The sequence below is a fragment of the Engystomops pustulosus genome, chromosome 7, assembly GCF_040894005.1.
Source record: "Engystomops pustulosus chromosome 7, aEngPut4.maternal, whole genome shotgun sequence".
Taxonomy (NCBI): domain Eukaryota; kingdom Metazoa; phylum Chordata; class Amphibia; order Anura; family Leptodactylidae; genus Engystomops; species Engystomops pustulosus.
Window position 1 is genome coordinate 135,944,269 of NC_092417.1, and position 25,577 is coordinate 135,969,845.

The 25,577-nt window shown below is 38.7% G+C and overlaps 2 protein-coding genes across 4 annotated transcripts; both read left to right on the plus strand.

The window, feature by feature from the left end:
• The first annotated feature begins 4,529 nt into the window (after window positions 1-4,529).
• LOC140068965 (transmembrane protein 272-like) lies at window positions 4,530-17,337 on the plus strand. Of its 3 annotated transcripts, none has more exons than XM_072114309.1 (6): window positions 4,530-4,603; window positions 9,281-9,310; window positions 13,534-13,593; window positions 15,010-15,186; window positions 16,126-16,294; window positions 17,066-17,337. In XM_072114309.1, exons 2-6 carry the CDS (start codon window positions 9,289-9,291, stop codon window positions 17,073-17,075), a joined length of 438 nt encoding a protein of 145 aa, XP_071970410.1. In that variant the 5' UTR covers window positions 4,530-4,603; window positions 9,281-9,288; the 3' UTR covers window positions 17,076-17,337. The 3 variants fall into 3 exon arrangements, with proteins under 3 accessions (XP_071970410.1, XP_071970408.1, XP_071970409.1); XM_072114307.1 differs by lacking the exon at window positions 4,530-4,603 and adding an exon at window positions 9,004-9,100; XM_072114308.1 differs by lacking the exon at window positions 4,530-4,603 and adding an exon at window positions 9,009-9,059.
• Window positions 17,338-23,999: 6,662 nt separating this feature from the next.
• Window positions 24,000-25,079, plus strand: LOC140070229 (uncharacterized). Its single transcript, XM_072116580.1, has 2 exons — window positions 24,000-24,115; window positions 24,200-25,079. Exons 1-2 carry the CDS (start codon window positions 24,000-24,002, stop codon window positions 25,077-25,079), a joined length of 996 nt encoding a protein of 331 aa, XP_071972681.1.
• The last annotated feature ends 498 nt before the right edge of the window (window positions 25,080-25,577 follow it).

The following is a 25,577-nucleotide window of genomic DNA, read 5'->3' on the forward strand; positions in this document are numbered from 1 at the left end:
AAGGGTAGGCTGCGTGTCATTGGGCACTCCCTATGTATGTGACTGGTTCCCAGCAGGTGTTATGAGCAGCAGGCCAGGTACACACAGACTAGAGAGAGGAGACTCACGGTTGGCAGGCACTGAATAGCAGCAAGCAGCAGGCCGGTGGTAATCGCCTTCCTTTGGAGGGCAAGCAAGTCTAAAGTTTGGCTTTAGTAAAGCGATAGTAAAGCCGTTCACTCTCTAGGGAGAATCGCCAAAGACCCAGGGACACAATTACTAAAACAGTGCAAAGTGCCCTATGTGCAGTCTGTGTAGTGCGCAATATGTGCCACATTAATGAACTGTAACGCCCTCTGCACTGCTCTGATAAGATGCACCAATTAATTTTTTTGGTGCACTTTTAACAGTGCGTAAAACACTATTTCTGTCAGACTTTGCATGATAAATGTGGCACATTTGCGACTATGCACCGGAACGCCCCCTTCAGTGCAGAAATTTGTGTTACATAAGGAATAGTGCAGCCGCAACACAAATGTTGTGCAGAGACTTCTTAAAATACCTGTGCAAGTTTACACGTTAAAGAATGTGCAAACTTGGGCAGAAAACTGGTGCACAGCCCTTAATAAATGTCCCCAGAGTCGGAATACTTAAAATGTCTTAAGAAAATGACTTGGTAAACCATACAGAGCTATATTATAATCTCCATGATTTAGAGTTTTCAGAGGTTTTCAGAGGCTCGGTAGTATCCAATTCCTGCCTAACTAGGGAAAGAAGTATGAAGATTTTGCATTAACCCCTTAAGGACACAGGTTTTTTTTGCTCATTTCTTGTTCTCCACCTTCAAAAATCCATAACTTTTTTATTTTCCCGTGCACAGAGCAGTGTGAGGGCTTATTTTGTGCGTAACAAATTTTGTGCGTAACAAAACTGATTATGTAACAGTTGAGATGCAGTTTTAACGGCAATTTGTGAATACACCATGAAAAATATTCTTTATTTTGCCATACTTTGACGCTAATCGCTTTTTTATACTTTGGTGTATGGAGATGTACATTGCTACCGTTTTGAGGACAGTGTGACCTTATGATCACTTTTTGTTCTAAACGTGGCGATACATGTTTAGGATTTTTATTATTTATATTTGTTCAAGGGAAAGATTATAACTTTAAAAAAATATATTTTACTGTATTTCTAGACAGGGTACTAGGTGGTCTGATCACTTATTGTAACTTCACTGGATCTGTAAAAGAACATTCTAATGGCAGATCCTTCTATGACGGCCACAGAACCCTGCAATAGGGTTATGGCTGTCATAGCAACCAGTTGATGCCTACTAGTGAAGTCAGCAGAGGCATGGCCAGTTCCAAGATGGCAGTACCAATGCAGCACTGTTACTTAAGTGCCACCATCAAACCCTTTTAAAGGTGACACTTAAGAGGTAAGCCGTGGGCATAATGCAGTGAGCCCGCTCAATACATACTTACCTGACATGTGACATGCAGTCACATCTGGTGAGGATTGGAAAGGAGGGTGTGGTTGAGCCAAACCAGGACCTGAACGTCTAATGAAGCGCTTTAGCTCTTGAAATAATGAATGAAATATTACAGGTACTATTGGTGGTGGTCCAAGTAACAGATTTTTAATCTGGGTACCAAACCTGGACCACCATCCTGCAATTGCCATAACTGGAGGATCATGCTATTACTATGCCATGTCATTGTTTTTAAAATGTTTAAGTTTTAATAAAACAGCACGTTGGAATTACACTATAGAAGTGTAGTATCTTGGACCCACGCGGCACTGTAACATCCCTCATTGACCCATTGGGTGCTTCCGATTTTTATTTCTTTGAGCAGTGTATATATATTTTCAGTGAATCATATATGCTTGATCATTATAAGTTAGTTATTTCTATAAAAATTAGTAGGACATTTATACAATAACACTTAAAACACATTAATTGGAAAATGTAAAAAAAACTTTAACATGTTATATAGCTGTTTTTTTTTAATTATTAATTTAGGTGCTGTGTGGATTTTTTAAATGTTTGAAGAATTTCCTCTGGATTGGAACAGATTAGTTTATTATTTTACCCTATCAATTGTGATTACCCAAATTATTCTATATGGCATCTTTGGAATTATGCTTATAGTCATTCTATTTACAGTTATTGCAGGTAATACTTTATATTGATGGATAAATGTGTATTAATTCAGTTCCATTTGTTTTCACCCATTTATGGTTATTTTTTATGGATATTAAAAGGTTTATAGTTTTAATAGCAAGTTGTGAGAGAGACTTGAAAAAAAAAGCTATATTTGCCTTTTAGAGGCGTATGTATATAAATCCCCACAAGTAACATCATTTTATGAATTTAACATCTCAAACTATTCAAATCAACCTTTAGGAAGTATGATAATACTTTACTTATTTCTTAGAAATCAAATAAAAATCAAATAGAATTTTTTTCATTTCAATTTTTTTAAATAAAAATATTCTCATTTAGCCATAACATGTACACATTCCGGGTGTATAAGAGGTCATTTCCCGGCTGTTTCTCCCGCGTATGGCACTACCTCACATGTGGAAGTCAACTGCTGTTTCAGTGCACAGCAATATGCAGAAAGAAATTAGTACTATTGAGTTTTTGGAAGGCTGATTTGGCCACCAATGTTTTCAGGTGCCACAGTACCAGTACAATAGAAAATCCAGATAACACCATTTTGGAATCTACATCCTCAAAGAATGTATCAAGGGTTATCTAGGGTTGTAGTGGGCATTTTAACCCCCAAGGTGCCAAAGTGAATGGTGCAGAGTAAATATTGCCTTTTTTTCTCATATATGCCATTTTAGTGGCAAATATATTTTACCCAACTCATGCCACGGGAGAGATATCAAAAGTCATTGTGCAGGTTCTCCAAGTTACGGCAATACCTTATATGTGGCAATAAGAAACTTTGTATCACAGCAGAGACAAAGTTTTTGTCTACATTTTTTAACACCAAGTTTTATTGTATCTAAATACTGGGCACAAGGCAGGGCTCAGAAGGGAAGGAGCAAAATTCAGCTTTTGGAGCTCCATTTCACTAGATTTTGGGGTACCCCTGAGGTACCAGTACATTAGAAACCCATGAGAAAAAGTGACCCCATTTTGGAAATGGCACTCCTCAAAGAGTTTAAAAACCCTTAAAATACAAGTTGATGAGTGTGAGCACTCAGATGGTGAAAGATAATACCAGGTGTTTTTATTGTTGTTTTTTGGGGGGTGTTTAATTTGCTGGGTTTTAATTTTTCTATCTTTTATTATTTGTTATTATTCATGTCTTATAAATAAAACATTGTTTATCTGATGTTGGTCCTCCGAGTGAATTGCAAAGCGCCATTCCTTCTTCCTTCTTCGAGGCATATGCAATACGTCTACATGATCCCAGGATCCTGGTCTCCAGAGGAACGTGGACATTGAGAATCGGCTTCTGTATCCACATTAATCAAAACTCATTTACCCAACACTGTCAGGTGAGAGTAATGATGCGAGCGCCGTCTCTGCTAAGGAGTGACTGACGAGATGATCTGATCTTCTGCTAAAGAATACCTGTGAGATGTCTCTACAAGCCACGGTACAGTGAAACTCTAAAGTGGAATTGCATTCATGTGACCATCTTAAAGAAATCAAAGGACTGCATCTAGAGGTATATCCTCAGAAGCTATAAGAATAAGTGTTTCTACGTATTGTACTTTTTGTAACTACTTTGCTAACAAGAATTATATGAAGCAAAGAAATTTAAAAAAAAAAGAAAATTATTTCTAGTGGTCCGTTTTTTGCTTACATACTGTCAGGTGAGAGTCCTGAACCATATTTTAACTATACGCTGCCTTTACGATATTGCACGAGGCTTGCGCTCTGTTTTGTCTATCTTGCATCTTTCTCTATCCTGTCTCTTGCGGGGGATCTTGAGATCATCTCTCAGCTCCCTATCCCAAGTCTCTTTGGTTAAAATAATTAATTGGCGGGTCTATAGATAGCATAATGATTGAAGTACTGAAAAAAATTTTCCTTTACATCAAGCCACCCTGAAGTCTCTTCATTTTGTAGTCAACAAATATAATTAATGAATTAATGGTCACCAAAGCCTATTGAGAGCAGGTTTGATCGTAGTGGTGGAATTGAAGTACAACCTTGTTTGTTCACAGATGTTTGAATAAAATTGCAGCACAATAAAATTATTGCAATTTCCGTGACTCCATGACTTCTAGTGAATGGTAAATCTTTTCCAGTGTTTCACAATAAGCCTGTATCTGTCAGAGTTCAGTTTTTTTGTGGAAAACAGAAGTAATTATTTCTTCATGAGCACTTCTCCGAGCAGTTTATTGCAATATCTGTCAACTTAAGCAGAAGTTAAAATTGCCACGTTTCCAAAATGTGCAAAAATATACAATAAAGGCCCATTGCTATATTGTATTTAGTATTTGTGACAACAACAAGAATACAGAGACAACTCTGATCAGCATCTGTGGAGGCACCTGGACAAGTAGGATTTCAAGATTCAACAACACTTTCCGGCACTGCAGCATACTTGGGATTAATTTGATAATAAAATTCTCTCTTTATCCGTCTAAACATGTATGTATACAGTGTAGACGTTGTTTTGGACATTAAATGTTGTGTCTCAAGCCACTAAGAGCTTAAAGGGGTATTCGCTCTTCAGCAAATTATTGTTATTGTTTTTATGATAAAAAGTTTTACAATTTTCCAGTATCATAGTTACGGTTATATACGGATAAAAAAAGACACTTGTCCATCAAGTTCAACCAAGGAAGGGAAGGGATTGCATAAGGAAGGGATTTAGGGGAAACAACTCTATATAACATAACCATCAACGTTATTTAGGTATAAAAAGGCATCAGGACCTTTCTGTATCAATTCCTCATGGATTTCTAGATCTCTGATTGCTATCATTCTACAGAAAGCTTTTATGTTTACTACTAGTGGACTGAAATCTGACCATGGTCACACAGGTGCACAGCTCATCATATCACATACAATAATCAGAGCTGTGGGTTATAACGAGCTGTGCACCTGTGTGACCATGGTCAGATTTCCGTCCACTAGTAGAAAACATAGAAGCTTATCATAGAATGACAGCAAGCAGAGATCTAGAAAACTGTAAGGAATTGATACAGAAAGTATATTAGAAAATTGGATAACTTTTTATCATAAAAATAATGACATTAATTTGCTGGATTTGGGAATACCCCTTTAAATAGCATCTTGACCCTACAGTTTTGACCCTACAATATTAGATATTGTTCTTTGAGATTTGTGTAATGATACCTTTGTGTCTGTAAGTTGCAGTATTGTTGCTGCTACACTAGGGTGCACTCCTGTGAAAGGTCTCTCACCTGAATTGCTGCACTGTCCCTCCTTTCTGCTTTGAGTAAGAATAGCAGATCCTTTTTTTAGATTTTACAACAGAGAGGAAGGGCTGTAGGGCGACGTAATGCAGGATCTCACAGCCAAGCAGTTTGAGAAGATTCCTCTTGTATTCAATGTCCAGCAACAATCCTAAAATATATGAATCTGTTTTTCAAAATCCTGTTGCTACTGCAGGACACTAGTACACCACAGTTTTGTATTGTCAAAACTGTTGGTAGACTCACTGTAACAAAGGACAAATCATTGAAAAATTCCACTTACACTGAATGTATGTCAATTGATTAACAATTAAAACAAATCTCTATAAGTCTATGTTGGCCGAATAATAGTAAACCTTTATTTATATAGCGTCATCATATTCTGTAGCGCTTTACAAATCATATGGGACATATACAAATAAAATACTACATAAGGAGTGAGGGCCCTGCTCAGAAGAGCTTACAGTCTATGAGGATTAGGGGGTGACATAAAAGGTTGAAGAGCTTTTACAATAGTCCAGTCATTCTTTATAAGCAAACAGAATAAAATAATTTAATAAATAAAAATTCTGCTGCTTGAACCAGCTATCAGCCACCATCTTATATTCAGAGTTGAAGGGCAATGGGACTGCAGAGAAGCCTGGAGCTTGGTATATATCTGGTGTTTGCCTGATAACAGACGGAAGGAGTACACAGGATGATGTAGTAAAGAGAGAGTTGTGATTACATGCAGCTAGCGAGTGTGTGATAGGCTTGCCTAAAGGGATGGGTTTTAACACCTTCCTGACATTTGACGTAATGGTACTGCATGGCAGGAGATGGGTTCCTGAACTATGCCAGCACCAGAAACTGAAGGGTTTCGGCTGTATATTATATTCAACTCCCGCCTCTTACACCCGCGATCGAAGATTTCTCCTTATTGATTGCATATAATACAGTAAAATGTTATTGTATCAATACTATATATATGTTGGAAAATGTTTGTGTACTTGGCCGTTTTTTCATTTCACTCAACCGGATGTGATGTATTGTGGTACTAATTGGTCAGGTGTGTAACTCAGTTATAAGATGTGTTTTTCCTCCATACATTCAAGAGTTAATAAAATCTCATCTGTAAGCTACACACCCACTAAAATCAAGTATTTGTAAAGTGCATCTAATGTCACAGAAAATAAGCCCTTATATGTCCAAATTGCCAAAAAAATAAAAGATTGTCTACCCAATAAAAAGTGACAATGCCTAATCTGCTCTGAATGGCGCAGCTTCCCTTCGATGCCCTGGCGTGTGCCCATACAGCAGGTTACCACCACATATGGGGGATTGTTACACGCGGGAGGGATTGGGTATCAAACTTTGTGGAGTGTTTTGGTATTTTATCCACTGAGAATGTGTGCATTTTATGAAAAACACTTTCATTTAGACAAAAAAATTTTAATTTCAAAATTGCATCCAATTTTGATTTGACCCCTGTAAAACAATTAAACAGTTAACAAACTTCATAAAAGTTGTTTTACGTACATTGAGGGGTGTAATTTCTATAATGGGGTAATATATGGGGTGTTACTTTTATTTATGCCGCTCAAAGGTACTTGAAACCTGAGCAGGTCCCTCAATAGCAGGATTTTGTGTTTTTTATGAAAATTTGTCAAATTGCACCTAAAGCTCAAAGCCCCATAACATCATACGAAGAAATTATAAAAGTATATATTAGATACTGACACTAGAAGAGATATGTTTATAATAATAAAATAGTATTTAATACATATAAATATTCCCAAAAATAATATATAGAATAAAATGGTATACATAAATATCATCAATTATTTATCATCAAAATAGTATTACAATAGCGAATGCATATATCATACTAGTAAATGCTTGCATTCCTAAAGCAATAAACTCAGTGAAGTGTCAGCTCCTGTTATCTGTTTGTACAAGTTCCTATGGTATGTAATGTAAGTATCTTCAAACAAATCCTGTTTTGAAAAGTTGTTGTTTATAAAAACACATGGGTCAGTGTATCTTTGTATGACATAGATTCCTACTTACAATTGGTTTTCATACCACTGGACAAATTGTCACGAGAAAACAATTTCAAAATCATTTGGATATGTTAAAGTGTTCTGAAGTTATAACCACTTATAGTGACACAGGGCAGATTAGAAAAAATGGGTAGCGTCGGGAAGGTGAAAAGTGGCTTTGGCGGTAAGGGGTTAAGAACGCATTTGAAACTTTGGAGGTTGGGTATTAGTCTGGTAGTCCAGGGAAGGACATTCCAGAGAATTGGTGCAGAAGCAGAAGTCCTGGAGATGTGCTTGAGAGGTTTAAATTAAGGTACAGATTAATCTAACATCAATGTCAGATCGAAGAGCACAGGTTGGATGATAGACTGGGTTGAGAGAGGAGAGGTATTGAAGTGCAGCAGAGCTTTGTGGACGAGGGTTATTATTTTAAACGGTATTCATATACTTTGCACAAATGTTGCGTTTTGTCTGAAAGATAAGCCTGGCTGCACCATTAAGAATAGATTGTAGAGGAGAGCGTTTAGTAGAGAGAGTGGAAGACCAATTAGTAGGGAGTTACAGTAGTCTAGTCGAGAGTGAATCAGGGTAACAATTAGCATTTTAAAGGTTTCATTTGTAAGAAATGGGCAGATTCTGGAGATGTTTCTGAGATGCATGTGGCAAGAGTGAGCAAGAGATGGAATAAACTGGTGGAAATGGAATAAACGGGAGGTGAGCACAACCCCAAGACAGCGGGCCTGCTGCCTCAGTGCTAAAGTGGTCCCACAGACTGAGATGGAGAGGGTCAGTTAGTAGATGGTGGAAAGACAAGAAGTTCTGTCTTAGAAAGATTAAGTTTCAAGAAGAGAGAGGACATGATGTTAGAGACAGCAGAGAGACAATCACTAGTGTTCTGAAGTAAGGTAGAGACGATGTTACGTGCAGAAGTATACAGCTGGGTGTCATCAACATAATCAAAATAATAAAAGTTATACACTATGGCCCACATTTATCAAAAATTGTGCAAACTCACTATGTGCATTTTGCGTGTGTAGTGTGCAGGGTGTGCTGGATTCATGAATTGTGGCCTTGTGCTGCTCCGACAGAAAGAACCAACTTTTTTTTGGTGCACCTTTAAATAGAGCGTGCAACACATTTCTGTTGGACACTGTATGATAAATGTGGTGCATGGGGGGGTACCGGAACCCCCTCAGTGCAGGATTCTGTTTTGCATTGGTTATAGTGCATACACGACACACACTTTATAGATACACGTGTATGGGTCATTAAATGTGGGCCATTGTCTCAGAATGGAATAATACAATGTTTTCCTCCATAAAATATGCTTCCATTCTGCAAAAATGTAGAAAACTATGAATGTTTAGCCCCTATAAAGACTTATAGAAGAACATTTTTATAAAATTTGCATAAATTGCAATTTTTAAGCCATTCACCCGTTTAAAAGGCCCGAAATATGGTACAGTAACCAATTGCCTTGACCATTTTATTGTGCTGGGTCAAGATGAATGGTGGCTCCGCACATGTACTGAATATGTAAAAGCAAGAGTCATCTTGATTTCACAACATTTCTCTTTTGACATCCTGAGGTTCACTCTGGTTGTCTTAGTTTTGCTTCCCATTTTGCAGAACTTAATTGAAATGGTAAACTTGTAAGTCACATTGTAGTTTGCTGATTTTAAGAGGTATGTAGTAATGCATGCTTATATTTATGTGCATATCATGAACTATATTGTATAACAAATGTTTTATACTTTACAATGGAAGTAGGTAAGGCATTTGAATAGTCTATATTAAATTACATTGATTATTTGAAAGCATTCTACCTACTGAGTACAATCATCATGTAAATATGTGTTTTTCAGAAGAGAAAATGGATCTATCCTGTTCTCTATGTAAGTGTTTATTCATGTAAACTTTCTAAATATGTGTTATTGTGCAATGTCATTATTGAATGTTTAGTACTGCAAAGTTTAGTGGTACAATCTATGTCCTGCTGTATTTATAAATTCACATTACCCAAATACTTATTAAAAGGGGAATATAGATAGATAGGTATAACAGAGAACACCAGTTTTGTGAATTTAATATTATGCAGTGTTTAAGTAGATGACTTTTTGACTAATACTGAATAATACTTCTATTTATAATCAAACAACTGAGCAGATATAATGCACAATAACTGTACATATGGGTTAAGGAGTGCAACCATGCTTTAATTTTTAGTTAATTATGTTGTATATTATTATTTAATGGGAGATCTTTATCAGGGCTACTGTGGCAGGACACTGCTAATTTTTTCCCCTTTCCACCAACCTCCAGGGGTGTATAGAGGCTTGAAAGAGGCTGTGGCTGGCCATGGAGTTTATACGTGAAAAGTTGCCAGCTGTGCTGCCCAGCCACCTGCCGGACGATAAATGCACCCCAATAAATTACCAGTATTGTCACCATACCAGAATTTAGAATTTGATATCACTCTTCTCAATACCAAAACAATACTTTGTCAAAAAATCCCAACAAAGATATAATCCTTTTATTTTCCAAATGGAAAATGGTTATTGAACACAAAAAAATGGATCTCAGTGATTTGTTTTTGTTATCACTGCGGTCCAGTAGTTGGACACATTAAGGGGTTTGCCCATGAAACAAATGACACAATGAAGATCATTTTTAACCCCTTACTTTATGATCTTACTGCTGTTTTAGCTCCTATCACTAAAAATTCCATTTCATGATCCCTCTAGTGCTGTGAGATACAGTGTGCTGTCAATGTGCTTAGATGATCAGGATCCAGGTTTACATACACTTTCATTTAGCTTCTGAACATTCATAGTATCTGACACATAGAAAGAGAGATGAGACAGATCAGAAATTATAGATGATGGGGCACATTTACTTACCCGGTCCTGTCGTGATCCCGCGGTGCGTTGTCCGACGAGGATTCGGATCCGGTGCGATTCACTAAGGTCGCGCGTCCAATTTCCTGCAGGTGTCGCTTCTGTGCCGAGGTCCACCGGAGTTCACCTTCTTCTTTCTGGTGCATGTGAGTGCGTGACCTTGTGACACATTTCGTTTTCTAAATTCCGGGGTTCTTCCAGGGCTATTTGGCGCAAAACGGCACAAAACGGAAATATTCGGGAAAACCCGACGGAATCGCTGTCCAGGGACCCTTAGTAAATGTGCCCAGATGAGTTGCATATAACACATGCATAACAAAAAATGCCAAAAGGCCAATTTAACCCTTTTTGTGCTAACTAAAATTTAACTTTTATTTTCTAAGTTTAAAATATTTGTAAGAGAACATTACATTAGTATTTTGGCTCAGTATTTTTGTTTTAAAATATATCAAGGATGAGGGGCCGTGCCACTTGAAATTTTTATCTCTTTATCTCCTTATGAGACTATTTCCTATACATGGGTGCAGTGTCTGTTCAGCCATTCACTCTGATTCTCACACAGACAAGGGAAGACAACAAGGGAGGGGGAATTTTTAGGATTGGGGTAGGGTAGAGAGGTAGGAGCACACAGGTCTGTGTATCGCTATTAGCCCAGTGTTCAGTAGTTTTCAGTATTCATTCAGACCCTGTTCAGGGCGTCTAGATAAATAGTCTTTTCTCTACAAGTGATTATTAACCCCTTTTCTCCTCTATCCCATGTATAACACATAGCATCCACTCTATTCGACTATTTGGGTATAGATCACTTACTCGCTACCGTCCTGTAGTCTCTGGTGCTTGTTAACTATACCTAGTCCTCCCTCTCAACAGCTTGCTTCGTTTTTAACCCCTGTTCTGGTGGCTACCTCAGTTGGCTGTATATTGTGGCCGTCTCTCATTCCTTGCTTTAAAACCTAAGATCGCCCCCCCTGACATGTTTCGCCACCTAGCGTGGCGTCATCAGGGGTTTGGGGCAAAAGCTTGTCTTGGAATAAAAGGGTGGGGGCTGGAGGTAGAGAGGAGCTCACTGCAGAGTCCTGCCTGACTCTAGACTTCTAATTTAGGGTGAGATCCTGGGGCAACTGAAATTGTATACACTAGGACAGATAGTGACAGGTTGGAATTATATCTGTGAAATGCTGTATTTTTATTTATAACAGTGAATTGGAGACTGTGTTATTTTGTTATCCTGAGTATATTTAAGAATCTTGTCTTTGTGGAAAAACCCCTTTAACCTCTATTATTTATAAATTCCAAGCCACGCAGGAAAAGTAACACAGCATTTCAGATATGTCCAAGCTGTTATTTAGGCATATCAGGAAACAATATAGAGACATGGGTATATATGGGTAACAAGAGACGGATCAGGGAGGGAGGTATAATGGGGAGATTTTAACTGCCTGACTGTACATCATGGTGTGACTAAAGGACTTCTACCACCAGGATCAAGGATTGTAAACCAAGCACACACACATGCTGGTGTGTGCCCCATGTCAGGATCCACTCTTCTTTTAGTTTTTTATGCCCCTGTTTTTACAATAAAAAGGCATTATGAATCTTTGGAGCCTGGACCCCCTCAGGCATAATTTGTAAAACCTTTTTTTTGGGGGGGGGGGGGGGGGGCACACACCTGCATGTAAGTATAGTTGGTTTACAATTCTTGATCCTGATGGTAGATGTCCTTTCATCTAGACAGCAGCAATGCCTGTCATTCTGCCACCTCTGTTACAGTTTGCAGGATGCAGGTGAGCAGTATACATGCAGTCCCCGGGTTACATACAAGATAGGGTCTGTAGGTTTGTTCTTAAGTTGAATTTGTATGTAAGTCGGAACTGTATATTTTATCATTGTAATCCCAGCCAGAACTTTTTTGGTCTCTGTGACAATTGGATTTTAAAAATGTTGGGTTGTCATAAGAATCAGGATTAACAATAAAGCTTAATCACAGACACATTTGATAACTGTTACAGCTGTTTATTGTAGCCTAGGACTAAAGTACAATAAATTACCAATATCCAGAGGTCCGTTTGTAACTAGGGGTCGTATGTAAGTCGAGTGTTCTTAAGTAGGGGACCACCTGTATTCACATTATTTTACAATTCAGTAGTATTACAGTATATTGTCAGAGTAATCAGTTCCAATGGCTTCCCTTTTCGTTTTTACTACATTATTTAATAAATTTTACTGAAGAGGGGTGATTCAAATTTCATCCCATCTGAATATATTTTCTAGCTTCCTAGTAGATTTCATAGAATATTAAATGGCACCACTAAAATGTACAATTAGTTGCCCTACAACAGCTCTATAAAAGGAAAAATAAAAAGGTAATTGCTTTTGGAAAGAGGGGAGTAAAATACAAAATGCAAATACAAAAAAGGAATGCTTCCTCAAAGGGTGAGAGGGGAGAACTAGAGGACAGAAAGCAATACACAGTAGAAGCAGACTAGAGGGGCTATAACTCCTAGCATATCTACACTAAGAAGAAGCATTCTGGGAGGACCACACTTTGACCATATCTTGACTGATACTGGGGACTTTAATAGGATATTAGAAGATCCTACTGTGATCTGTTCTTCATGTTCTGGTCACTTGCGGGTGACATTTTCACAGGTCCTACAGTCACTCCTCTCTACTCCTTAGCTTCTCAACTCAACAAATCAGGAATGCTGGCATCTGCTATGCCATTTCCCACTCCCTATTGGACTCCCTAGAGCAGTGGTGGCGAACCTATGGCACGGGTGCCGGAGGTGGCACTCGGAGCACTTTCTGTGGGCACCCAGGCCATCATCAGAGAGGACTCCAGGTATCTTCCTACAGTCCCAGACAGTCCAGGACTTGCTGTGCACAGAGCTATTTTAAAGTGACAGCACTACCTGGGACTACTGGAGGAGTGGGAAGGTATTGTGACTGAGCAGGGAGTATAAATCACAAATAAAATTTCTGTGTTGGCACTTTGCGATTAACAAGTGGGTCTTGGTTGTAGTTTGGGCACTCAGTCTCTAAAAGGTTCGCCATCACTGCCCTAGAGACTGCACACATGCTGGAAAATGACCATATAGTGCTCTGACCAACTCAGTAATGAGTGGTACTGAGGGACCTGCAGCTGAATGCAGCTTACTACTGAAAACAACAAATTACTGGTATGGAACCAATTTGATAATTAAAATCTATTTGAATTCCAGGTTTCCAAATTATTACTTTAACTGTTTGGGTCGGATTAAGCATAGCTATGATTGTAATAGGTAAGTGATATTAAAACTTTGATTTTAGACTCCCTTATAATTTATCTTGAGTAAATTATTTACACATATAGTAAGATAATCTCTTACCAAAACTGATGTCTCTGATGCAGAACACTGCCCTCAAATCAGTGCATGTACAGGGACCAAAGTAAGGGAGCGTTAAAGGGCACAATACTCCAAGAAGCCTAGTAAACTAAATGGGGGCGGATTTATTAACAGTCTGGCGTATTTAATAACAGTCTTAATTTCCTCTCCACCGGCGTACTGCGCATCGGATATACTAAGAGGCACCGGTGGTGAAATGAAATCTCCAACTGGCATATATTTCAGCTGTTCTCTCTGCTGAAATGCCCCTACCTTCTGGCGGACAAGGAATGTTAAATGTCCCTCAATATATCAGAAGTAAAAAACAGAGATCCCTCTATCTAGAGATCCCTATTGTCCTCATTGTGGGAAAATCAGGTACCGAATATATTCGAGTAAAAGCCGACCCAAGCATAAGCCGCAGTACCTATTTTTGCTACAAAAAAAACTAGGAAAAGTATTGACTCAAGTATAAGCCTAGGGTGAAAAATGCAGCAACTATTCTTTAATAAAATGTCCAGTAGCAGCCTCCCATCATCAATAAAATGTCCAGCAGTACCCCCCTTTACAGAAATGGCCAATAGTGCCCTCTTTCATGATAAAATAATAAACTTACTAATCACCTCCAATGCTCACTCCCGGAGTCCTCTTCTCCCTCGGTTCGTCTTCACATACACACTGTGACATGGCGTGGCGACACCTTAACATGTGCCTCTGCATGCACTGCTTGAAAGTCGTCAGATTTTGAGAGAAGACGAGTCGGGGGAGAAGAGGATGCTGGGGGCGAGCACCAGGGACGAGCACCGGAGGTGAGTGCAATTTTTTTTAATATCCCGAATATAAGCCTCAGGTATATAAGTAAAGTGGGGCTTTTTCAGCAGAAAAATTGTGCTTAAACTCAAGTATATACAGCATATCACCTAGTCTCACCCCAATGCCACATTCCATTATAGCCAACAAGACTAATCTATCCATCTTTATATCTCCAGTATGGATCTATCTAAATTCCATCTGAATTATGTACATGGCTGATGCTATAATATGCTACCGATTTGTCTTGCACAAATGTCCATTAAAAAAATTAAAAATCTTTAGCAAATGAGCTATATGTGGACTTTTTATTTCTCGCCTGCCCATCACTAATATTTAAGGGGTTATCTGATTCAGAGTTAAAATTCAGAGTTCTGAATTAAAATTGCAGAGGGCTAGTAATTGTAATCAAATAACAAAAGGAGCTGCAGAAAGTTGCTTATTGGAGAGGCCCTTTGGTTCATTAACAGTTTTGTATCTTTGATTATTGAAATGGCAAATAACTTCTTCTTTTACCCACAGGAGCCGTGTATAAAGATGACTGTCCAAACCAGGCGTACATACCTATTTTTCTTTTGGTTACTGGAATCACTCACTTGGTGTTGATTTTATTATATTTTATAAGATGTGTGTTTGAGGTATGCAGCATGGTTCTAGAAGGTTTGCTCGGAATCTTTAGCTTTGCTTGGTTTATAGCAGGTAGGTATTATTATTGTATTGACAATTACAAAATTATCATTATAAAGCCCTAAAGGTAGCCATACACCTGAGAAAGCTACTGTAATCCTTACAGACTGTCCCTGCTATTAATAGATGTTGCTTCAGGCTTTGAGTACAAGAGGGGAAACAGATTTCAGGCTCCTATTCACTTACTTCGGACATCTTTGGACTTTTTAAACACTTTTTTCAAGTTGATTGGAAAAGTGATTTCTACTGGAAGTTACAGGAGAAAATGCCAATCAGGTCCCTACCTGTAGCGACCCATAAACCACCACAAGCTGTCAAAAATAAAATAAAATTTGGTGGGCTAAAATGGTCGTGGCCCAATTGCCATAAAACGCACCGACTGTCCATGGGCAGTCATTTTCTTTGGAGATCTGCGGTGCTCATCTACTAGTGTAAGAAGCCCACAACGCACACACAGTCTTGTGCATAAAGCCTAAAATGGAGGATATTGGGGTAAAAGTTAGGTAAAAATCAATCTTACCACAATAGATGGCTGGAGTGAGGGAACATGGGGAGGCCAGGGATGTTGTCCACTTCAAATAACTGCCTGATTTCCAGAAGTCCACATAAGGGTAACTACAAGCCTCCACAAAAAAAAAGAGGAAAAACATATTGTATATCTTAATCCAGCAAGTGTCTCAACAAAAGCTATGTTGTCTAAACAAAAAATCATGAAACAGGACAAACTTGGCCAGTATCATAAAGAGCTAAAGTGGCATGTGGCCTCTGGTGGTATGAATCACATATGCGCTTACATTTTAATGCATAGTCCTATACTTTACACAAACCAAATGTAAATACTTTACAGAGCAGTTAGTATGAATAAATACATACAATTACTTACCTATTATTAAAAATGTCATTTTTAGATGGAGCTTATTTTTAACATTTATTTTTGTATCCCCTTTTTAGGAAGTGTCTGGGTGTTTAGTATGTACAGTGAAAATAAAGGTCCAACCCTATGTAATCCAATTGTTTACTACTTTGCCTTTGGATTTTTGATATTTGAATATGTTCTTATTGGCTTAGGCTTGATAGTTCCATGCTTTCGATGTTCTTTAAGATCGTACTTCTATGAGAGGTGAGTTGATTTTATTGATTGATTTTGACATTTCTATAATTTACTATATATTTTTTTTTATATGCTATACTAGCTATAGCCCCTGCTGCTGCCCAGGATAGTAAATTACTATCTATATATCTCTCTCTATTTATCTATATCTATATTTATCTGAATCTATCTCTATCTATGTATATCTAATTATGTATATCTTTCCATATCTATCTATCTATCTATCTATCTATCTATCTATCTATCTATCTATCTATCTATCTATCATCTCCATCTCTCTATGTATATATCTATATGCATATATATATGTACTCCAGGCACCTTTTTCCACCACATATATAGGGTTAGGATGGCAATACCCATTTGTTTGTCTTCTTTCTTTACATATCATTTTTTTGTACATTATCTTCCTCATTATATACAGTATATGTTGACTTTCTTCTAAATGTCTGCTGTTGGACACCATGTCGTTACCATGGCCGTCCAAAATTTTTTGTTTTATACAGTAGCATAGTAGATTACATTATTCTATACAGTACAGGTTTATTCAATAAAAAGTATTCTGTGCAGTATACATGGAAATCTATTGGCAGCATACAGCAGGCCACCTTTTATGACAAATTGATGTAAGAATATATAAGGTTTTTATATAAAATGGTGATGTTTCTAACAAAGCAGCAAAATACACCATAATTCCATTGCAACATTTGTTTCTTTTATATTTGTAGCATACTGTAATCTCCTTAATTGCAAGTAATGTTCTTTCTTTTTATGTTTTAGGTTTGATTGACAAATTGCAAATAAAAAGAATCCTTCAAATATGAAAATATCACACTAAATTATAAAAAAAAATCAGCTTTTGATTATGTTTTACATATTAATATCTGTAAAATAAAATCTGCTGTAGATACTAATCTCAAATATTGGATGTGGATAAATAGGCATGTTTTTTATACTCTTTTTGTGACAAATAGGGTATGTTGCACCATTGCAGATACATTTATCCAGTACACCTGCATGGATATCCATTGAAGAATAAAATCAATTTTTAATCCACCACATAATTGTACATTTTTATAATACTTTGTATGCATTACTGGAGTAATATCAAAATTGCGCCTTCTGCTCTTTATGTGTCCACCTTAGTAAATGTGTCCAGGTGGACACACATGCTCAGTATTGCTGTTCTCTGCCTCTTTCTGGTCAAAAGGATCAATGATATGTTTAGCCAGCTAAAACTGTAGAATCTACCTGGTTTGCTGGATGATTTGAGCATGGTAAGATAACATTACTGTAATTTCCCTGACAAGCAGAGCTGTAGCACTTTAAAAGTTTGCATATTGACAAAATGTTAGAAGTATGGACTGATTTTAACGATACACATTTAGGGAGATTTATCAAAAGTGTCTGAAAAAAGAAATGTTCTAATTGTTCATGGCAACCAATCATAGGTCAGCTTTCATTTTATAAACAGCTGTGAGAAATGAAAACCGCGCTTTTATTGGTTGCCATGGGCAACTTAAACAATTCTCCTCTCAGACACTTGTGATAAATCTTCCAAATTTTGCTCAAAGTATAATTGTTCCTCTGACACTTTTTTATGTCTTATGATTTTTTTGCAACCTTTTTGGTCCCTTGTCCGTTTTCACCTTTTATCTTTGTTTTGCTCCTTGTGCACCTTTTTCAGTTTCTTGACCATGAGGGGTAGTTTAAGGTGTGCATAAGTTTATCTATTGTTTGCAACTTTTTAAATTTATATGAAAAGTCATAAAATTGTACCACTAAAAAGGGGGCTTAAAAAAACAAACATTTTTCTTATGCATCTTCCTATGCATCTTTTTGATATTTTTCAGCTTTTAAGCTAGGGGGACATATTAAACAGCTATATCTTCTGAACAGCGACACCTAGAAACACATTTCTGGTGTAATTTTAAAGAAGAGAATTCACTCTTTTATATAATACCAGTATTGTGTACTCTCTGCATCTGCAGCTGAACCTGGGGAAGGGAGACTGATTGAAAACAAAATGCTTTTTTATTATTTCGTCACTCTTCTGCAAATTCTATATACAAAAATGTCATTAATAAAACTACCCTATCAAGATAAAGTCGCAAATAAACAATGTAAAAGTTGTTATGAAATGTAAAACACTTTCAAAGGTATCATCCATAGAAGAACATAAGGGTATCTGTACACCATAGCAGAATGACTGTGGAATGTATCCCAGCAGTAATTCCACAGCCATTGCACAAGCATCAGGAACCACAATTTTGGAGTGGTCAGGTGGCAGAGCCGAAAATTTGCATTGAAAAGGTTGGATCCCGAACCCTGAACCACAACAATTAACTTATATGCTGTGGATCATAAATAGGCTTTGCATGTCTGATTTTACTGCAATGAGCGTATGATTTTTTCAAAAATCCAATACACTATAATGATAATGTAATATGCATGATAATAAATAGGTGGGTAGGTGTCCTTAAAGATCACCAAGGTACTTAAAGTGCATAATTGAAACCTGACGGAAGGAACTCTTTCCTTTTTTTAATGCAAAATCATTTTTCAATCATTTACTTTTGGCTCAAAGGGATTTTCTACTTTTTTGATGATAAAAGGTTCATCTAGTTCTGAAAGAAGACAGGGCCCCCGTATAGTGCTCCCCCAAACAGGGTTCCACGTAAAGTGCTCCCACTAGACAGTGTCCCCCATAGAATGCTCCCCCAGACAGGGTTCCACATATAGTGCTCCCTGTAGAGCAGTGATGGCGAACCTTTTAGAGCCCGAGTGCCCAAAGTTTAACAAAAAGCCACTTATTTATTGCAAAGTGCCAGCACAGCAACTTATTTCTCCTTGTTCTTTGACAACTTTCAATCGTTCAGACTCCTAAAAACACCAACGTAGTTAAAAGGAGGAGGGCAAATTCGTCTATCATTGTAGGAAGGTTCTGCAGGCAGATTCTTTGAGTCCTGTCTGGTGAACTTCATTCTGGGGCGATGGCCTGGGTGCCCACAGAGAGGGCTTTGAGTGCCGCCTCTGCGCTAGAGGGTGTCCCCCATATAGTGCTCCCCCTAGACAGTGCCACCTATATAGTCCTCCAGACAATAAGATTCCAATCTTACTGTCTGTCACAAAAGTATGAAGACTCGTACAACTGAAGTGTAAATATTGTATATTTAATAAATTTGAAGTACTTGCATAAAGAAGATAACTCAGCCTATGGTCTAATTGTTGGACACTACCCAGCTACAATTGCTCCTCAGTAATGTAACCACTAGAGGCCACTAGACTCTAGTTATGATACTCCACATTTTTCACATATATTGGTTATATTTGCCTCTGATCACCAGAGCACTGGGCAAGCCTGATCAAGTGCCTGGGCCCAGAGCTGCTGGGGGTCCACATAAGGCTGTACATAAGGAATACATGGGGGTGAAGGGATCTTTATCTAATGAATTCATAAGGTGTGAGGGAAGCTTATATAAAATAACCATGAAGGGGCTGTTTGGTATGATAAACTAGGGAACAGGAGACTGTTAGTTTCTGAATTTTAATTGCTGCCAAAGGGGCCCACTGAGGCTGTGTCGTCCAGGGGCCTACTGAAACCTGGAGCCGGCCCTGACTAGAGGTTATTGTTGGCTAGTTTTGCAGTATCAGTAGTCATTCATCTCCATCTACCTCAATGTAAAGATGCCTACATTTATCAGCAAACACTGTCCAGTCGCGATCCAGCGGCACGTTCTCCGACGAGGATTCGGGTTCTGCCGGGATTCACTAAGGTCCGTACGCTCGATGTCCACCAGTTGTCGCTGCTGTGCCGAGGTCCGCTGGAGTTCACCTTCTTCTCCTCGTTATTTTTTTTTAAAAAATACCGCAGTCACGTGCGCCAAAAACCCGGGCAATTCAGGGGCAAATGGCGCAAAACGGTAATGTTTGGGAAACCCAGCGATTTGGCCCCTTAGTAAGTGAGCCCCTGTGTGTATATATTAAAGTGCACAGACAATACACATATAAGGTCTATTAATGATTACAGGCCCTCTCATCATTTCTCTACAGGATGTTATGTTATGAAGTTATAAGACCCCTTATACTTTTCTGGAACTTATTGGCAACTACCTCAACTATAAAGAGCCATATAAAGATTTAGTATACAGTGGGGGGGCATTTGCCTTACTATCTCTACTTTGACAAGAGCTGGCTATAGAAAAGATAGTATGATTCTTTAAACTAGACAACAAGCCTGTATATATTTCATTATCTGTTATAAATTATTCATGCACATTGGCCCACTCTAACATGTGTCCCCACCACAGCAGCATCCTCACGGGTGCCGAAGCTAATTGTGTTGCAGGCTGATGGTTACAATAAACTGCAATACCACAGTATTTAAGAGTTTTAGCTTGAACATGCGATCAGAGGATCACTTGTTCAAGTCCAGCTGTAAAAAAATTGAAAACTACTTTTAAAGAAGTTGTCCGACTTTATTAAAAAATCTTGTGATGGGCCATTATAGAGCTGTAAAAAAAAATAAAGATGTACTCGCCTTCTCCACTGCTCCCGATCTCCTGCGTTGCTATCCATCGGAGCTGAGAGGCATGCTAAGCTCCGACAACTTCCGCACGGCTGGGACACCAACCTGTCCATAGTTTAGCGTGGCAGCTGGGCAGAAGTTGTGTAGAACATGTGCCATGTCAGAGAAACAAGAAGATATAGATGGAATGAAATGTGAATGTAAAGTGTAGGTATGTGTATAGGGATATAGGGAAAAGATATGTGTATGCTAGATAGAGCGTATATATATATATATATATATATATATATATATATATATATGTATGTATGTATGTGTGTGTGTATAGAAAATGATATATGTATTAAGGATTTTCATCTTACCTTGCAATCCAGCGAATATTATCTACTGTTTTTCTCTTGCCTTTCAATACACCATGTCCATGTACATGGACTGGTATTTCATTTCAGAACCCTAACAAACAACAATATGAGTGACATGCAGTCTCTTATTATCTAAGTCACCACCTTTCATAAAATTAAAGTAGTAAACACAAAAAAATAGAAACCCCCCCCCCCACAAATTTAGTAATACTGCATCCCTAAAAACCTGTACAATAAAACTGAATCATTATTGGGAGAAGTAGACTGTGGATTTAGGGGATCCATATCACCTAGGTATTACAACTAATAGGCAGAATCTTACTAACTCTCTACATTTCCAGCCTAGAACGGGCTACTAGCCTTAAAACATAAGAGGCAATAATCAATGGACCGGGACCACATTTTTATGTTCTCTCCATGTTTGTGTGGTTTTTCTTCGGATCTTCGGGTTTCCTCCCACACTCCAAAAACATACTGGTAAACTGATTAGATTGTGAGCCCATGGGGACAGGGACTAATATGATTGTCATCATATTATACAACCTCATAAAGCAGGGAATAGGCTAGTTGAGAGAATTATCCTCAGTGTCAGTACTTGGGCTTAAAAACAGGGATAGCTGTTATTTGTGTTAATAGTATACACCAAGCAAAGGACTGTTGTGGGGAACCACTGACAGTGTATTAGTGTACTAATTTTATCTTGGAGTCAGCCAAGATACACAGACACACACATTGGGGCACATTTATCAAGCTATCTAAAAGTCAGAATATTCTTAGTTGTCCATGGCAACCAATCACAGCTCCCCTTTAAAATATTCATGAGCACTAGTAAAATGAACGCTGAGCTGTAATTGGTTGCCAGGGACAACTAAGAATATTCTGACTTTTAAGTTCTGTATTGCACTCTGACCCATTGTAATCAATAGGTTTTTTCAGTCTTGCATTTTTTTCACGCACATTTTTTTATAGGGAACTGTATATAGTTATTTTAGGGGGTGTATATAGTAATTTTAGTGGGCTGTATATAGTTATTATAGGGGGTGTATATAGTTATTATAGAGGGGGTGTATATAGTTATTATAGGGGGGTGTATATAGTTATTAAAGTGGGACTTATGAAGTTATTATAGGGGGGTATATAGTTATTATGTGGGGGCTGAATGTAGTTAATATAGTGGGTGTATATAGATAATGCTGGGGTCTGTATATAGTGATTGCTGGGGAAGCTGTATATAGCGATTGCTGGGGAAGCTGTATGTAGTGATTGCTATGGGAGCTGTATACAGTGATTGCTGGGGGAGTTGTATACAGCGATTGCTGGGGGAGCTGTGTATAGTGATTGCTGGGGAAGCTGTGTATAGTGATTGCTGGGGGAGCTGTATATAGTGGTTGCTGGGGGAGCTGTATATAGTGGCTGCTGGGGAAGCTGTATACAGGCGGTCCCCTACTTAAGAACACCCGACTTACAGACAACCCCTAGTTAAAGACGGACCCCTCTGCTCACTGTGATCTCTGGTAAAGCTCTCTAGATGTTACTATAATCCCAAACTGCAATGATCAGCTGTAAGGTGCCTGTAATGAAGCTTTATTGATAATACTTGGTCCAATTACAGCAAAAAATTTTGAAACTCCAATTGTCACTGGGACAAAAAACATCTTTTGTCTGGATCTACGATTATAAAATACACAGTTTCTATTTACATACAAATTCAACTTAAGAACAAACCTATGGAACCTATTTTGTACGTAACTCGGGGACTGCCTGTATAGTGAATACTGGGCACTGTATATAGTGATTACTGGGGAGGCTGTATATAGTTATTGCTAGTGGTATATAGCGATTGCTGTTCCTTGTCTGGACTACATTCAATGGGGGCCCCCACCATGTTTTGCGCCAAAGGGCCCCCACCAACCTTAATCTGGCCCTGGAAAAGATAGAGCTCAGTCCTGAGTACAGATAACGCACGTGAAAAACTGAGACACTGAACAAAATCTGACTGAAAACTGATTGAACTCTGATGAAAAATGTCAGTTTTTAACTGACCAAACAATGATTTCACCCTGATCAGACTGATCCTGATGTGATCTGCAAGGCAAGTGTGGAAGGGGCCTTAGACAGCTTGATGAATCTGCCCCATTACTTTAGGTGCAATTTATTCTGTTCTCAAAATTTTTAAATACAGCAGATAGGCCATCCTGGCGTGGGGCTTGTTATTTTTAAAAGTTTAAAAGGATGTTACTCAAAAAAGACTGGATACCCTTCATGGAATGTTATCTACTGCCCTCGTCATTTTTAAGTTTGTATTAGGCTACATTCACACGACCGTATGATTTCTCCAGTCCCGTATTTACGGGCCGTATGAGCCCGTATATACGGAGCGTTTTTCATCTGTATGTGCACGTATGTCACCCGTATCCGTACCGTGTCCGTATAAAATACGGTGGGCTGGCAAATTATGAAAAATGATGACAAAATGATGACAAAGGCTTGTCCAACCCCAAATTTGGTCACCTGACTGGCCCAGACTCCATTTTGCCATTTCTGAGAGCGAGGTTAGACTCCATTGCTTCTTTTGGCTGTGGTTTCTGGCGTTTTTAGCTCCAGCGATGTCATACAATCCCACTGATGATCTGCTCCTGGACTGGGACGATTCTGGACTGTGACGATTCTCCGAAGGCGTTTGGCAATGCAGGCGGAGGAGCGGAAGAGGACCCGGCGGTTTTGGGTTCATCCCATTGTTGCTGAGCGGCCTAGGAGGGGTCACTTCAGCAACTTGTACACTGACCTGCGGCAGCATCCGGACAAGTTTCACAGCTACGTTCGGATGACTGTCACCTCGTTTGACCGTCTTTTGGAGGACCTGCGATCGGGGCTTCGGTTACAGGATACCAACATGAGGCGGTCCATCACACCAGAGGAACGGCTCATCGTGACACTGCGGTAATTTTTTCATACGTACATACGTTTAATTATTTCAAGATGGACTGTGTGTTTAAATATTAAATGTATTTTTTTTTTTTTAAGGTTTCTTGCCACTGGAAACTCGTTTGCTTCACTGCATTATGAGTTTCTGCTGGGTGTTTCCACCATTTCAATGATCGTGCGAGCGACCTGCGAAGTGATATGTGAGCGATTGAAAGCTGCGGTGATGCCTGAGCCTACTGCTGAAGACTGGATCCGGATTTCGGGTGGTTTCCATGAATCTGCACAGTTTCCAAATTGCATTGGGGCGCTGGATGGGAAACACATCCGTGTAAAGAAGCCGGCTCACTCAGGGTCCCAATTCTTCAATTATAAACAATATTTTTCTGTGGTCTTGTTGGCTTTGGCTGACAGTGACTACAAGTTTATAATTGTGGACATTGGGGCCTATGGAAGTTCTGCGGATGCAGCGGTCTTCAGGGCTTCCAGAATGGGTGAACGGCTTCGCTCCAACCAGCTCGCCCTTCCAGAGCCAAGATGTCTACCTGGATCAACTGGACCTCCTGCACCATTTGTGATCGTTGCTGATGAAGGCTTTGGACTTTCCTGTCATGTGTTGCGACCATTCCCTCGGCGTGGTTTGGATGAACGAAGGCGCATTTTCAATTACCGGCTCACTCGTGCGAGACGGTACGTGGAGTGTGCTTTTGGGATTCTAAGCAACAAGTGGCGGGTTCTACATAGCTCAATTCAGATGGACCCTGACAATATTAAGAAGGTAGTGCAAGCCTGCGTTATTCTTCACAATTTCGTTCGGATCCACGATGGTGCTTCAGATGGTGAACTGGAGGGACAACATCCAACAGCGTCTATCCCCCTGGACAACACTCTCCAAGGACGACCCGGAGCGGCAGGACTGTTCGTTCGTGAGCAGTTTGCCTCTTACTTTGTTTCTTCAGAGGGTGCAGTTAGTGGACGTTGAGGCTCTGTACTATTAGATCAGTTTTTTATTATTTTTCCTCTTTTTTGTTTTGGTAGTTAGTGTAGGGACTCGCAAGAGATGGGGCCCCTTGACGTGGGTTGTGAGCTTAAAACTTCATTGACCCATTTTTGATTTGTGCATTTTGTGCCACAAGTTAAAAATAAGTCAAAGGAGTTAATTGATCATGTTTAAATAAATATATTTTTTTTAAATTGTGTATCGTGTCATGTTGGATGTGGGGGTGGGGAGTGAGGGATTATTTCACTGTACACATGAGTGTATGCAGGCCATGTATCCTTGTAGCTTGATTGCTCAATGACACGGTCTGCACACACCTTTGTGGTTGTAGCACAGTGCATTATATAAAAACTATTTCCCAATTAAACACAGTAGACTTTACTTTTTTTCATAACTTTTATGAAAATAAATTTCAAAACTATATACATAACATAAACAAAAAAAAATTATAAGTCAAAGAATTCCCTGGACATTCCCCCC

Bases quoted from the DNA above. Each gene is read 5' to 3' on its own strand.
- LOC140068965 (XM_072114309.1), top strand. From the start codon at position 9,289: ATGGATCTATCCTGTTCTCTAT. The intron at 9,311-13,533 runs GTAAGTGTTTAT...TTTGAATTCCAG, and splicing joins GGATCTATCCTGTTCTCTAT to GTTTCCAAATTATTACTTTA. The intron at 15,187-16,125 runs GTAGGTATTATT...TCCCCTTTTTAG, and splicing joins CTTTGCTTGGTTTATAGCAG to GAAGTGTCTGGGTGTTTAGT.
- LOC140070229 (XM_072116580.1), top strand. From the start codon at position 24,000: ATGACTGTCACCTCGTTTGACCGTCTTTTGGAGGACCTGCGATCGGGG. The intron at 24,116-24,199 runs GTAATTTTTTCA...TTTTTTTTTAAG, and splicing joins CGGCTCATCGTGACACTGCG to GTTTCTTGCCACTGGAAACT.